The 13996-nt window shown below is 68.1% G+C and overlaps 2 protein-coding genes across 2 annotated transcripts; one reads left to right on the top strand and one right to left on the bottom strand.

Annotated features, from left to right (window-relative positions):
* Positions 1-1730: 1730 nt before the first annotated feature.
* Positions 1731-8431, top strand: PKP3 (plakophilin 3). Its single transcript, XM_086613540.1, has 13 exons — positions 1731-1944; positions 2865-2941; positions 3152-3885; positions 4294-4417; positions 4558-4762; positions 5027-5201; positions 5398-5515; positions 5784-5951; positions 6296-6481; positions 6756-6909; positions 7317-7509; positions 7945-8032; positions 8396-8431. The coding sequence occupies exons 1-13, from the start codon at positions 1731-1733 to the stop codon at positions 8429-8431; spliced, it is 2472 nt and encodes an 823-aa protein (XP_086469666.1).
* Positions 8432-10228: 1797 nt separating this feature from the next.
* Positions 10229-12943, bottom strand: SIGIRR (single Ig and TIR domain containing). The gene is made up of 9 exons (XM_086612837.1): positions 12937-12943; positions 12466-12652; positions 12248-12378; positions 11948-12088; positions 11694-11837; positions 11512-11614; positions 11284-11434; positions 10575-10755; positions 10229-10431 (listed from the first exon to the last, which is right to left on the bottom strand). Exons 1-9 carry the CDS (start codon positions 12941-12943, stop codon positions 10229-10231), a joined length of 1248 nt encoding a protein of 415 aa, XP_086468963.1.
* Positions 12944-13996: the final 1053 nt, after the last annotated feature.

Here is a 13996-nt window from a genome sequence, read left to right as displayed (position 1 = left end):
TCACCCCGAAACGCTCGCCCGCAGCTCTTGCCACCCCGCCCCGGCATCGGCCGCCACTCCTGCTGACGGTGGCACATTCCTCGGGGCTGGCCGCCCTTTTCACCCTCCTAACGAAGCACAAAAGCTGTCCTGGCGTTGGCATCAACGTCCTGGCGTTGTCATCGCCCGGTGTCGTAAGCCCTGGCCGACTCACCAGCTGGCAAAGCCCGTGACGCTTCTGTGCGGGGCGGGTTCGGAGCGGTGACGCTGAGTGCCGAGCCGCGGAGCCGAGGCCGCGTTGCCACGCTCACCTTCAAACGGCCAAAGCCAGCGCCAGCTTCTCCGGCCGATGCGCTGGGCCAGAGCTGCTGGGCAAACGCCCCGTGCCCGCGAGCAGGGGCAGAGCCTCAGCGCCCGGGCGCAGCTGAGAACGGGCACAACTCAGTTCAGGAGTGAGCAGCTCAGTTAGCCAGTCGGGCAGCGGGAGAGTGGTGCGATATGGCACCGTGGGGATGGCGGGAGCCGTTCCCGAGCACGCTGGGCTGGGGGGGTACGTGGCATCCCCCCATCCCGCCGTGCCGGGGTCGGCTGGGGCGAGTCGGCGGGTGGGGCAGCGCTAATTAGTACCTGTGCCATGGCAGCGGCTGAGTCACCCCGCGTTCCTTGCTGCTGCGCCCGCCGGCACTGAGCCGCCCCCTTCTTTTTTTTTTTTTTTTATTATTATTGTTGTTTTTTAATTCCCCGGCTGATTTGAAAAGCAAAGCAGGGAGGGCCTGGCCAGTAATTACTGCCAACTAGCCCCCGCTCCGGCCCTTCGGCGGGCTGGCCCCCCGTGCCGGAGGGGTTTGCCGGCTGCGGCGGTGGGCTGCCCAGGGGGCTGCAGGAGGGCCAGGGTTCCCCTGGGAGGTGGCTCGTGGGTCTGGGGCTCTCTGGGGAGGCTGCCTGGGGCTGGGGGGGGGTTCTGGGGCTGGCGGAGGGGCTTCTGCGGGGCTCTCCGGGGTGGCCATGTGGGGGTCCGGGGTTCTCTGAGGTGGCCATGTGGGGGTCCAGGGCTCTCTGGGGTGGCCATGTAGGGGTCAGGGGCTCTCTAGGGTGGCCATGTGGGGGTCCGGAGCTCTCCGGGGTGGCCATGTAGGGGTCTAGGACTCTCTGGGGTGGCCATGCAGGGGTCTGGGACTCTCCAGGGAGGTTGCCCGGGTCTCTTTGGGGTGGCCATGTAGGGGTCCGGGGCTCTCCGGGGTGGCCATGTAGGGGTCTGGTGCTCTCCAGGGAGGTTGCTCGGGGCTCTTTGGGGTGGCCATGTGGGGATCTGGGACTCTCCAGGGAGGTTGCCCAGGGCTCTCTAGGGTGGCCATGTGGGTCTCTGGGGTGAAGGGGGCAGTTGCCCTGCTCTTTGGGCTTGGCATAGGGACAACACGGGGGTCCAGGGCTCAGTGGGGAGGGTGCTGGATGGGAGGTCTCACTGCTGAGACCACCCTGGACCCCCCAGGGGCATCCACCGCCCTCACGCCCTCGTTCCCGCGAGGTCGCCCCTTGGTGCCGGTGATGGCGGTGATGATGGCGGTGGTGGGTGACCGGTGCGGCCCCCCTCCTTCCCGCCGGCGGTGGCGGCTGAGGCGTGGCGGCGGCGGGGCGGGACGGGACGGGTGCCTCCCTACGGCTCAGGGGAGCCGCCGCCGCCGCCGCCCTCACCTGCGCAGGGCGGCACGGCTCGCCTCGGCCTCGGCCTCGGCCTCCGCACCGCCGCCGCCATGCAGGAGACCAACGCCTTCCTGCTGTCGGCCCTGCAGCCCGCGGCCGGCGTCTGCTCGCTGGCCTTGCCCTCGGACCGGCAGCTGGACGGCCGCAGCCGGGAGGCGGCCGAGGCCCAGCGGCTGCGCAGCGCCCGCGTCCAGGAGCAGGTCCGCATCCGCATGCTGCTGCGGGGACAGGCGGAGACCCTCGACCGCGCCGACGGCGGCAGAGGTGGGAGAACCCGCGGACCCCCCGGGTGCACGCGGTGGAATGGGCGGCGGGAGCCCCTTGGCTGGCACCGAGCTGAGCCCCCCTGAGCTCCTGCCGCACCCCCGGCACCGGTGCCGGCACAGCCCTTGCGTGGGCTCCTCTCGCCCCGCTCTGGGGTCGTGCCTCAGTTTCCCCACTCGCCCCCCGAGGGGCGGCTGCACTGGGGGGTCCTTGCACCCCACTTCGGGCCGGGGCGGGAGGTTTCTCTTGCCCCAGCAGGTCCCTCCCTGTCCCCCCCCCGGCCTCCGAGCGGTGCGGCTGGCGGGGCTCCAAGCTCCTCCATTTAACGTCTGCGCTTGCAGCCTCCGCCCTGCCGCTTCGCCCGGCACTGCCGTGGGGTTCACCCTGGCTCCGCGGTGCTGGGGGACCCCGGCGGTGGGGAGAGACCCCCTCCCCTTCGGCACCCTGCGGGCCATCCCGGGCACCGGCGTCAGCCACGCTCCCGTCACGGCCGTGTCTCCCTGTCCCCACCGGCGGCCCTGGGGCAATGGGGTGGCGGGAGGGTGGTGTGGGGTGCAGTGGGGTGGCCGGGTCTGTGCCAGGCTCTCATCCCCAGGGTGGTGGAACCGGGATGGGCTCCAGGGGGATGGCTGGGCTGCCGATTTGGCTGCGGCAGAGGGGACCAGGCTGAGCCACCGCAGCCCCACCGAGGTGGCAATTACTTTCCTTGCCATCGGAGCACGATGAAAGGTGGCACGGCCGGCGCTGCTGCCGCCTTTCCGGCTCCGCGTGTCCGGCAGGCAGGCAAAGGCAGCATCCTCCCGCTCCCTCGTCCCCCTCTGCGCCACTGGCGCTGCCCCCCGGATGGGCTGGGGGGGATCGCTGGTCCCCAGGACCACCCCTTTGCCCCCAGTGCTCACGTTGACCTCTCCGTCCCGCAGGCGGTCAGTATGGCACAACCCTGCACTCCTCCTTCAGCTCCCGCTCCCAGAGCAACGGCTTGGACTCCAAAGCCTCGGTAGGTGCTGGGAGGGATCGTCGGATCGTCTCCTGCCCTGTGCTGGCACCCATTGCCATGGCAGCGGGGGATGCCGGCGGAGACCCAGCCGCTGGCTGTGGCTTTGGTGGTGCCAAGGGAGGCTCCTGGCTCCGTCCTTTCCTCTCCCCGTGGCGGGGACGGAGGGTCGGGCTCGCGGGCACCCTCTGACCCCGACACTTTCCCCCACAGCTGTACCAGCCGTTTGGCAAGAAGGATTTTGGCACGCTGAAGGGCAGCGGCTGGTCCTCGCGCTCGGCGGTGGACCTCACCCCGCACAAGCGCATGGCGACCATCGGCAACGGGGGCCTGCCAAAGGGCCGGGGCTACGGCCCCGGCTCCGGCTACGGCGTGCCGCAGACCGCCACCACCTCGCCGCGGCCCAGCTCCTTCCACGAGCGCAGCTACCGGCCGCGGCAGAACTTCGACACCCTCTCGCTGCACTCGCTGCGGCTGACCGACGGGCCGCTCCAGCCCTCCGCCGCCGCGGACGACCGCTACAGCGTCATCTCGGAGCAGCTGGACCCCGTGGGACACCGTTCCCTCTACAAAAGCCACGGCAACGGCGGCTTCACCCGCTCCTACACCTTCGAGAGGCAGCTGAGCGCCGGCTCCGCCACCAAGGCCACCTCCGACTGGCTGGAGGGCGGCGAGGTGCCCCAGAGCCGCACCATCCGGGCGCCCGCCATGCGCACGCTCCAGCGCTTCCAGAGCAACAACCGGTCACGGCTGAGCACCGGCTCCTTCGGCAGCATCCAGGCGGCCTCGCAGGCGGGCGTCGGGAGCGCGTACGCGGGGATGGCGGAGCACAGCTCCCGCGCGCCCTCCGTGCGCAGCCTGGCCGAGTCCGGCCACCACCTGCGGGACCAGCACGCCGCGGAGATGTACAACGGGCACAGCACGCTGCTCAGCCACCAGTCGGGCGGGTGAGAGCCCATGGGGCTGCTCCGGCGCCGGCGCAGTCCTTGTCCCCACCGCAGTCACTTGGCCGGTTGAGGGCAAAACTCTCCATCTCGTGCCCGGCGTTGCCTTGATGCAAGGGGTGCAGGAGGAGGGGTGAGACGGTGGGCACTGTTTGACCCCACCGGGATGGACCGTGGCGTGGGTTGACCTCTGAGCGTGTCCTGCGTGTGGCCTTAGCTCCTCTCACAGCCACGTCTTGAGACACTGTGAGGGTGGGAAGCTGCTTGCTCTGCTGTGCCCCGGGGATGTGATGGGGAGGGAGATGGGTCCATGGGTCCCTTCTGAGATGCAGGACATGGTGGGGCGCAGTGGTGGAGGAGCCCTGGGGGACCCTCCACCTGGGCTCTTCCTCACCCACCTGTGGCTTCCAGGTTTGACGACATTGACCTGCCCTCTGCAGTGAAGTACCTGATAGCCAGCGACCCCAACCTGCAGGTCCTGGGCGCTGCCTACCTCCAGCACAAGTGCTACAGCGATGGCAATGCCAAGAAACAGGTGGGCACCCCGGAGCGAAGGGAAAGGGGCTGTCCCCGGCCCCTCTGCCGTGCTGAGGCACCCCGGGAAGGTGGAGGAGATGGAGGGAGGCCCAGCTCCCAAACTGGGCGTCTCATCCCGGCCACGCTCTCCCCTCCCAGGCCCGCAGCCTCCAGGCCATGCCCAAGCTGGTGAAGCTGTTCAACAGCCCCAACCAGGAGGTGCAGCGCCATGCCACCGGCGCCATGCGCAACCTCATCTACGACAATGCCGAGAACAAGCTGGCGCTGGTGGAGGAGAACGGCATCTACGAGCTCATGCGGACGCTGCGGGAGCCCGACGACGAGCTCCGCAAGAACGTCACAGGTCGGGGGCGATGGGTGGTCGGGGTGGCCAGGGGTCCTCCTCTGCTGGGGGTGGCACGTGGCGCCCCCGCCCCGTGAGTAAAGCTGGGATGGGGCTTCACAGGGATGGGGCTTCACGGGGATGACCTCTTTGCGTCGTGGTTACCCACCCTGCCCCATGGCTGCTCCTGGCTGTGGGTGGTTGCTGTGGGCCCCGTGGGGAGGTTGAGTCGGGCTGGACGTGCTCTCCAGCCATTCCTGGGACTGAGGATCCTCCTCCGTGCAGGGATCCTGTGGAATCTCTCCTCCAGTGACAACCTGAAGGATCGCCTGGCCCGGGACACGCTGGAGCAGCTCACAGACCTGGTCCTGGTCCCGCTCTCCGGGCTGGGGGGCTCGGGTGTCATCCAGCAGAACCCCTCGGAGGCGGAGATCTTCTACAACTCCACGGGCTTCCTCAGGTACCTGTTCTGGGCTGGCACTGGTCTTCCCACTGTGGGTGAACTTTTGGGTGGAGGAAGAGACACTATCTGTGCTGTGGTCTCTAGAGTTTGGTGCATCGAGGCAAACCCCGTGGGAGGTATTAGTTGCCCTCCCCGCGGTGGTGCCCCGTGGCAAGAGGGGGGTGGCCGTGATGGACCTGCGTTCCCTGCGCAGGAATCTCAGCTCCGCCAGCCAGCAGACCCGGCAGAAGATGCGCGAGTGCCACGGGCTGGTGGACTCCATGATCCACTACGTCAACAGCTCCCTGGAAGTGGGCAAGTCAGAGGACAAGGTGAGCCCTGGGAGCTGGTTGCTGGGAGGGTTTGGATGCCCTCAAATGGGGTGCTGCTTCTCTCCTCCTGATAGTCTCCTGGCCATCATGGTGCAAAGGCTCATCTTGATGGGATGGTGGGAAAACCAGCCTGGCTCCATCCGGGCTTACTGGGCTCAATGTCCCCTGGGGTGGGATCCCGCCGTAGGGGCCGTACCGGCTGGAGATGCCCTCGCAGGTGGCACGAGGACTGCCCACCCCACCCCATGCCATGTCTTTCCCCTCCCAGAGTGTGGAGAACGCCGTCTGCGTCCTGCGCAACCTCTCCTACCGCCTGTACGACGAGATGCCGCCATCCTCCCTCCAGCGCCTGGAAGGCCACCGGAGGAACAACAGTAGTGTGGTGCCAGGCGAGCTGGTGGGCTGCTTCAGCCCCCAGAGCAAGAAGGCACGAGAGGTGAGCGGCCAGGAAGCGGTGGGTACCGTGGCGGCCGTGTCAGCCGGGTGGGGTTGGCGGCTGGCAGCGGCGGTGACGCCGGGGTGGAGGTGGACGCCGGCCTCGGCCGGTGGGTGGGACACGCAGGTGACCTCAGCGGAGGGTGAATCAGGTGTGTGGGGTGAGTTAGGGTGCCGAACCCTGACTTTGCCATGCCACGGGGCGTGACGTGGCCGGGGTGACCTGCTGGGTGGGTGCCAGCCCGGAGCTGCCCAACGGTTGAGGCCGGGGCCACCAGCGGCGAGGGATGCTGCAGAGGGGGGACATCCCCTCCGAGTCTGACGGCGCTATCCCCGCTCCCCCAGCACTACCTGAACGCCGACATCGTCACCTTCACGGAGGTCTCCAAGGACCCCAAGGGCATGGAGTGGCTCTGGAACCCGCAGATCGTGGGCATCTACAACCGGCTGCTGCAGCGCTGCGAGCTCAACAAGCACACGACTGAGGCGGCCTCGGGCGCCCTGCAGAACATCACGGCTGGGGACCGTAGGGTGAGGGCATGGGATGGGGACATTCCCTGGGGCTCCCCACATCTCGCCTGGTTGTCTCACCGCCTGGCCGCTCGTGGCGGTGCCCGGGGAGGGGGCGCACCCCCTGGCGGGTTGGTACCAGCCTCTCCTGGGTGGGGAACGTGGCCATCGCACTACTCACCACCTGGGCACGGGTCACCCCGACCCGGCCCTGGTGAGCAAGAGGAGGAAGGTGGGGTGGGAAGAAGGTGGGGAGACCCAGCGGGCGTCTCCAGGTGGGTGTTTGCCTTGGCAGTGGGCGGGCGTGCTGAGCCGGCTGGCGCTGGAGCAGGAGCGCATCCTGAACCCCGTGCTGGACCGCGTCCGCACCGCCGACCACCATCAGCTGCGCTCGCTGACGGGGCTCATCCGCAACCTGTCCCGCCATGCCCGCAACAAGGACGAGATGTGTGAGTGCCGGGGAGGGGTGGGAGGAGCGCGACGGGCATCCTCCACCCTCTTCCTCCCCGGCCTGGCATCCAGCCACCCCCAGCCCTGTCTCAGCACCTTCCTGGCTGCCGCGCCCCTGCTCATGGTTGAGCACGTGGCGGCCGGTTTGGCCCCAGTGACCCAACACCTGCTGGGCGTTGTGCTCTGCCTCCAGCCCGACATCTCCCTTGGCTTTGCCCTCAGCCCCTCTCCCGGTTGCCAGGGGGTCTCAGCAGAGACTCTAGAGAGCAAAGGGCTCGAAGGTGTCCCTGGCGCTGCCCCGCAGGGCCTTGGCTGGACCTTCTGTCCCATCGTTGTTGCCGGGAGGCTGCAGGGTTAATCCCCAGGGTCTGGCCACCAGCCCTGATGTGATACCTTTGCCCGCCAGCCACCAAGGTGGTCAGCCACTTGATCGAGAAGCTGCCGGGGAGCGTTGGGGACAAGGCGCCGCCCGCCGATGTCATCGTGAACATCATCGCGGTCCTCAACAACCTGGTGGTGGAGAGCCCCATGGCCGCCCGCGACATCGTCTACTTTGATGGCCTCAGGAAGCTCTTCTACATCAAGAAGAGAAGGGACAGGTGGGAGCTCCCTGTCCACTGCTGTGCCAGCTCAGATCTGGGGTCTAGCCTTGATCTCCTCTTCCTCCTCTGGTCCAGCGAGGTGAAAGAGGGTCACAACCAGTCTTCTTTCCCAAGGCTTGGTGTTAGGAGTCCCCAGACCGGCTCAGAATGGCCTCACGGCCACCTTCCAGCCCTTTGCCACCTCCTCAGGACACCCCACCGCAGGGTTGCCTGTCGCTGCAGCCACTTTTGTCCCATCTGGGTGCTTCTCGCCTCTCCTGCCAGAAGCACTTGCCCCTCTGCCCATCATGGTGGGCTCCAGCCTTTAGTCTTCTGCTTCATCCCACCAGCACTGAGTCCTCCGGGCCCTTCTGGGGTGGCATCCTTGGGCTGAGGGGCACCGTCCTGTGCTCAGTGGTACCCAAAGCTCATTGCATCCTGTCTCTGCCCCAGCTCGGACAACGAGAAGTCCTCCAGAGCAGCAGCCAGCCTCCTGGGCAACATGTGGCAATACACCAAGCTCCACCGGGACTTCAAGATGGTACGTACCACCTTCCGGCGCTTCCTCCAGCTGGTGGGATCCCGGCACGGGTCCCGAGGGCGGATTCCAAGGGAGTCAAGGCCAGGGGCTTGGCCCTGGCAAGTCACACCACCCAAATGCTTCTGGGCACACCATGGGCCCCAACTCCATGCCTCCCCCTCCCAAAGGGGTGAGGATGTCCCCAGGGCATTGTCGCTGCACCAGTGGGCTGGGGACAGCCACGTGCCCAGCATGGCCCTGGCAGTGCCAGAGCAGAGCGGCTTTGTGGTCATACTCCCAGCGTGGTGCGGGCAGGGGGTACTCCGGCAGGAAGGGCACCGGTGCCGGCGTCCCCCTGGTGACGGGCCACCTGTCTCCTTGCAGAAGGGGTACCGGAAGGAGGACTTCCTTGGCCTGTGAGGACCCCTCAGGACCGGAGCACCCAGCCCTGGCTCTGCCTGCTGGGATGCTCCCTGCTGCCCGCCGTGCCCCAGGGAGGCTGCTCGCCGCCGGACCCCCGTAGCGTAGTCCCTGCCGCGTCCCTTGCGTCTCCCTCCTCCGCTGGGTGCCCCTTCCCCGGGGGGGGACACGTGTCCTCCCTCCTGCCGCAACCTTCAACTCAGCCACTGCTTTTGGCTCTGCCGTGGGGCCACACTGGGACCCCAGTTAGTGGGGGGCAGCCCCATGGCACCCGAGGGCTCCCGGGGAGCCGGCTGCGAAGCTTAGCTCGGCGCGTGGCTCCGAGAGGGGCAGAGCTGCAGGGTTTGGGGAGGCTCCTGCAGAGCAATGCTCGGGTAAGGGAGGCTTCGGGGGGCACCCTGGCACCCCGAATCGTGGCCTACTGGGGGCTAGGAGGGTGCCAGTGCCGCTGTGCCAGTGTGGGGCGAGCCGGGGACACGGCTTCGCATGGCTCAGGGGGTTTGCGGGAGGTCGGCGGTGCCTTCCCCGTTTCTGTGGGGTGACACCCAGGGGCTGGGAAGTGGCATGGGTGGCGCGGTGCTGAGCCCCCCCTTTGCCAGCGACGGGGGGGGTGTTGTGATCGACGCTGCCAGGGGGGACCTCCAGGCCACGCTGTGCCCACGTGTGCGCCCTGCAGGGACTCTCCCCGTGCGGGCAGGGCTGCCACCGCCGCTGCTCGCCCGCTGCCCTGCTCGGGCCGTGCCTGGCCGGTGCTGCGTAAGCAGGATCCAGGCAGGGCCGGCCGGCTCTGGTTTGCCGGGCGGCGTCTCCCCGCGGGGTGGGGAGATGCCCTGGGTGCCCGGCGTGGCTGGCACGGGTGGGGCGGCGGGTCCAAAGCTCTCCCTGCCGAGGCGGTGGCCGGGCCGGGGTGCGTGGGTGTGCTGTGGGTGGCTTCGGTCTGCCAGTGGGTTTGGGGCTGGGGGGGGGAGACCCTGTGCTTGGGGGGCATCGCGCACCCCACCTGGGAAACGAGGTAGAGTAGGTACGGGGGTGGGAGGGTAGGGGGCAGCGGGCGGCACTGCCAGGAGGGGCCGCATCCAGGGCTGGCGCGGTCCCACCGGCACCTGGCACGGTCTGGGCTGGGGTGGCACGGCGCGTTTACCGCTCCAGCTCTGCGTGTACAAACCCCCCGAGCCCTCTGTATCCCTGAAATAAAGGTCTTGAACAGTGCTCGCTTGCCCCCGTCCTCAGCTGGCATGCAGGAGGGGAAGGGAGCAGGGCATTCCACTCGCCCTGCGGTGCCACCCTGCTCGCCACATCCATGCGGTGACACCGGCACAGGGACAGGGCACCGCACAGTGCTGCCTGGCCCACGGTGGGGAGGGACCTGCTGGCATCCCCCGCATCCCGCAGGTGGACGAGACCCATCAGAGCAGCTGCTTTTTATTGCCACGGAGGTTTCCGTGGGAGAGAAGGTGCTGCGGTGGCACCCGTCGGGCATTTCCCACCCCATGGGCCACTGGCACTGGGGCACATTGCTTCTCGGAGAGCATCACCCACCCCAATGCTTGTCCCTGCCACCTGCGGTGAGGGAGGGGGGCCCAACACCCCAGGGTGCCCAGGCACCACGGGCAGGGCTGTGCCCTGGGGATGGTTTTCCACCACAGAGCGTGCTGCCAGGAGGAGCCAGCTCCTGTCTTTCCCACCCAGACCTTGGCTTCGGTCCCATCGCAAAGCCCGGGCTCCTCTGGCCGGGACCTGGGTCCGTGTGGCCCCGCGGGGAGGGGGGACGCTGCCTTCACCAGCCCGTGGCCCCCCTCAGATGTCATCCTCTGTCACCAGGCAGTAGAAGTCCGTGCGGGCACCGTAGTTGCGAGATCCCAGGTCCGAGACATCGAGCTCGGGTCTCTGGCCGTCCCTCGGCTGCGTGTCCTCCATCGTGCCGGCAGCCGAAGCCGCGGGAGTGCCGGGGCTGCCAATGCGGGGAGCAGGGGGGCTTCTGAAAACGGACCCTCGGAGGCCTGGGAGGGGGAGGGGAGAGGGGTTTTAGGCGGTGGGGAGGGGGTAAACCCAGCCCACCTGCCACAGGCGGGCGAAGAAAAGCCCGAAGGTGCCCTCCAGTGTGCATCTGTCCCCCCCAGGGGACGCGGTGGGGGACAAGGACCTGTGCCGAGATCCCCGTCTGGGTGGAGGTCCCCACCGTTGTCCAGGTAGCTGCTGTGCAGGATGAGCATGGGGTCCTTGTCCTCCTGCAGCTGGGTCTGGGGGTCCCCCATGGTCCCCTGGAAGGAGACCTTGCGCGGCAGGGCCAGGCACAGCTCCTTCCAGAAGTCCGATGACGGGGTCTGCGTGGAGCAGGGAGGCGATGAGCCGCGGCGGAAGCACCACGGAGCTGAGCCCGGTGCAGCATGGGGCTGGCGACGGCTCTGTGGGGCTCGGCTCGCTCCTCCCAGCGCCGGGAGCTCAGCCGAGGCGAGGGCCGTGCTGCTGGCCTGGCAGCGTGCCCACATGCTGCTGGAGAAACCAGCCCGACCTGCCGGAACGCTCTGGCTCCCAGCCTGGCCCTGAAATGGCCACAGCGGCCACGGGCCAAAGCTTTGCCCTGAGAGCTGTGGCTTCGTGCCTGTGCCTCAACCAGGGCAGACCCCGCAGGGGCTCCCGAGCATGCCAGTCTGAGGAGGGGGTCCCCGGAGCGGGGGCTCCTTCTGTTGGCTTTTTACAATGGCCTCTGAAAGACGAGCGCCCCAACCTGCTGTTTGGAAGCCCTCAGGCATGAGGAGCAGCCCCGTGGCATCCCCGGAGGCTGGCACAGAACGGGGCGCTGGGCACGGAGGTGGGGATGCCAGCGGGACGGGGTCCTGCCCTGCCCTCACCATGGAGCCCGCTCGCCACACCAGCAGGGTCACCGCGCTCCGGTGCTGCCGCAGCAGGCTGATGGCGGGGTGGGCGATCTCCCGGTACTGGCTCTCGAAGACGATGAAGATGGGTTTCTTGGAAAGCTCCAGCAGCCGCCAGAGCCCTTCCCTGCGGGAGAAGCATGTGGAGGGGGGTGAGGGACACAGCAGCCCCTCGCCCCGGGAGCGGGCAGGACTTGCACCTACCTGAAGCTGCTGTTGCACCAGTCTTGCTCCAGGTACGCGACGGAGAGGACCACAATGAGCCGCCGGCACCGGCTCACGTTCATGATCAGGTCGGCCGAGGGCTCTGCAGGCAGAGGGATTTCCAGCCCCCAGGTGCTGGTGTGGCCCCTCCGCCCCACCCCGGTGCCAGTGCCGGTGCCTACCTGAGTTGGGCAGGATGGTTTGCTCATCCAGGAAGAGCTTGTAGCCGTAGCGGTTCTCCAGCTGCGGCTTCACGATGAAGTGGACAAACTTTCGGTCATCCGGGGCAGTGGCGTGGGAGACGTAGGCGTCGTACAGCTTCCCGTCTGCGGGGAGCCATGGGGAAGGGGGGTGTGATGCTGGGAAGCGCTCTGCGTGCCAGCGAGCCTCCGGCCTCAGGGAGGCACCGCCCTGGTGCCTTTCTCCGGCGCCTCACCGTTGATCTCCAGCTCGCCGTAGCGGTTCCGGTACCAGAGGAGCACGCTCAGGCGGCATCGGATGTAGAGCCCCGTCAGGAGCACCAGGAGCGCCAGGACCAGGATGGCTGCCAGCACCGCGGGCACGTGCCCCACCGCCTCTGCAAGGACAGGGAAGGGCACGGTGAGTGTGGCCGCTGGCCCGGGCGTCCTGGGTTTGGCATGGGTTTGCACCGTGATACGCCGCCCCAGGAGAGGTGGCGATGGCCCCCGCAGGGCTGCCGTGCCCGTCCTCGGAGGTGTCCCATCTCCATCCCTACCCACTCGCCGCAGGGTGAAGGTGGCCGTGGCGTTGCTGACCCAGCAGGCGAACACCCCGAAGTCGGTGTCGTGCGTGAGGTTGAGCTGCAGGACGGTGGCGAGGAGCTGCTCCGAGGCATTTTGGCCAAACCTGGGGCGAGATAGGGCCGCCGTGGGTCCGGCCGTGCAGCACCCGCCCGGACAGACGGGTGGATGTGGCCCGGGGTGGGCTCCTTACCAGGTGGTGTCCTGGCTGCTGGCGCTGCTCAGCCACTGCCCATCTTTGGTCCAGGTGGGGATGGGCTGGCAGCGCTCGGCGGCCGGCCAGCGCACGGTGCAGTTCAGCGCCACCCGGCTGCCCAGCGCCAGCTCCAGTGTCTCGTTAGCGGCCGGGGCGAGGATTTCAGGGGGCACACTGCAAAGGTCTGTGGGCACAGCGGGAAGGGGGTTTCGGGTGGGAAAGGTGCTGCAGCTCCTGGCTGAGCGGGCAACTGTCGTAGCCATCCTGGCTTCCCTGGAAAAACAAGCTCTGCCATGGGGGTCTGGCAGCGAGTTTTGCGACAGGCTGAGCTGGTTTTTGGGGCTGGGACGGACCCTCGCCCGCCATACGAGGCAAAGCCGGAGCAGCGAGCTGGATGCCATGCTGTGCCTGCCGCCGAGAGCTCCTTCCCTGCTGAAATCAGGGGAAAGTCTCCGTTTCGCAGCCTACCTGCCATGGCGTGCTCAGGCGATGTGCGTGGAAGGTGCTGGCATCACCCGCAGGCTGCCCACGACGGGAGGGCCCCCACGGCGCGGCGTCTGCCGGGGGGCAAAGTCCACCTGGCACTGCCGCAGGGCAGGCTGGATCTGGAACAGACGACATGCAGCTCCGTGAGTGCTGGCCGCTGCGGGCCAGGCTGGCACAGGGGACTCCCCAGCCGTCCCCAGTGCTCCCCGCAGCGATTCGGGTCGGGGGACGGCGGGTGCCGCTCCGGGGCAAAGCCAAAGCCATGTCCTGGCCACGGATCGGTGGCCACTGTGCCACCTGCTCGCCCTGTGCCGCGCTGACTCCCAGCCCGGCTTTCCCAACCGGGAATTCGCAGGAGGGAGGTGATTAATGGCCATCCAGGGGCTGCAGGACGTTAAAAACGCGGCTTCGGCTCAAACCAGCGGCCAGCGAGGGTGAACGAGCTGCGGTCGTGGCTCAGCAGCGGGGTGGGCAAGACCTCCCTGCGACAGCACGGCGAGCTGCCCCTGCGGCCGCGTTTGGGGGTCAGCAGGACCCCCTTCCTGCTGCCAGCACCCCGTCGGGGCCGCAGCGCTGGGTCCAGCCTGACGTGCCCCTTGAAATCCCAAATTAGAGAGGGGGAGCGGGGAGGACACCCCACATCCCGCCGGTGGGAGAGTCGCAGCGGTGCAAAGGGGCGCTGGGAGCAAACGGCGGAGCAGAGCCCGGCGGTGGGCTCGGATTCAGCCTCCTCTGCCCCCAAACGCCCGCAGAGCCCCCGGTGCGGGCGGCGTGTCTGCGGGTGCTGATGTGGGAATGACAAGGACGTCCAGGTGGGAATGACAAGGACGTCCCGTTGCTGGTGTTTCTGCTCGGCAGCACGGCTGTAAGCACGTCCCGTGTGAGCGCTGGGGTCGGGAGGGATCCAAATCTCTCTCGGCTGCCTCTTTGCCCCAGAGCTTCATCGCTGCCAGTCGCAAACTGGTTTTAGGGGAGAGCAGGGCTGCTGGGGCCAGGCTCATCCCCAGGGAACCCTTGTCCCGGTGCGGGACGGGCAGGGGGA

The sequence above is a fragment of the Tauraco erythrolophus genome, chromosome 6, assembly GCF_009769465.1.
Source record: "Tauraco erythrolophus isolate bTauEry1 chromosome 6, bTauEry1.pri, whole genome shotgun sequence".
NCBI lineage: Eukaryota > Metazoa > Chordata > Aves > Musophagiformes > Musophagidae > Tauraco > Tauraco erythrolophus.
The sequence above is the reverse complement of the archived record's forward strand: the minus strand, read 5'-3'. Positions and strand labels throughout refer to the sequence as shown.

What these genes read in the sequence shown, in the direction of transcription:
- PKP3 (XM_086613540.1), top strand. Translation starts at nt 1,731, where the DNA reads ATGCAGGAGACCAACGCCTTCCTGCTGTCGGCCCTGCAGCCCGCGGCC. An exon ending in GCTCCGCAAGAACGTCACAG is followed by an intron (nt 4,763 to 5,026) that starts GTCGGGGGCGAT and finishes TCCTCCGTGCAG; the next exon opens with GGATCCTGTGGAATCTCTCC. An exon ending in CCGCAACAAGGACGAGATGT is followed by an intron (nt 6,910 to 7,316) that starts GTGAGTGCCGGG and finishes TTTGCCCGCCAG; the next exon opens with CCACCAAGGTGGTCAGCCAC.
- SIGIRR (XM_086612837.1), bottom strand. An exon ending in CTTCACCCTGCGGCGAGTGG is followed by an intron (nt 12,089 to 12,247) that starts GTAGGGATGGAG and finishes CTGTCCTTGCAG; the next exon opens with AGGCGGTGGGGCACGTGCCC. An exon ending in AACCATCCTGCCCAACTCAG is followed by an intron (nt 11,615 to 11,693) that starts GTAGGCACCGGC and finishes CTCTGCCTGCAG; the next exon opens with AGCCCTCGGCCGACCTGATC.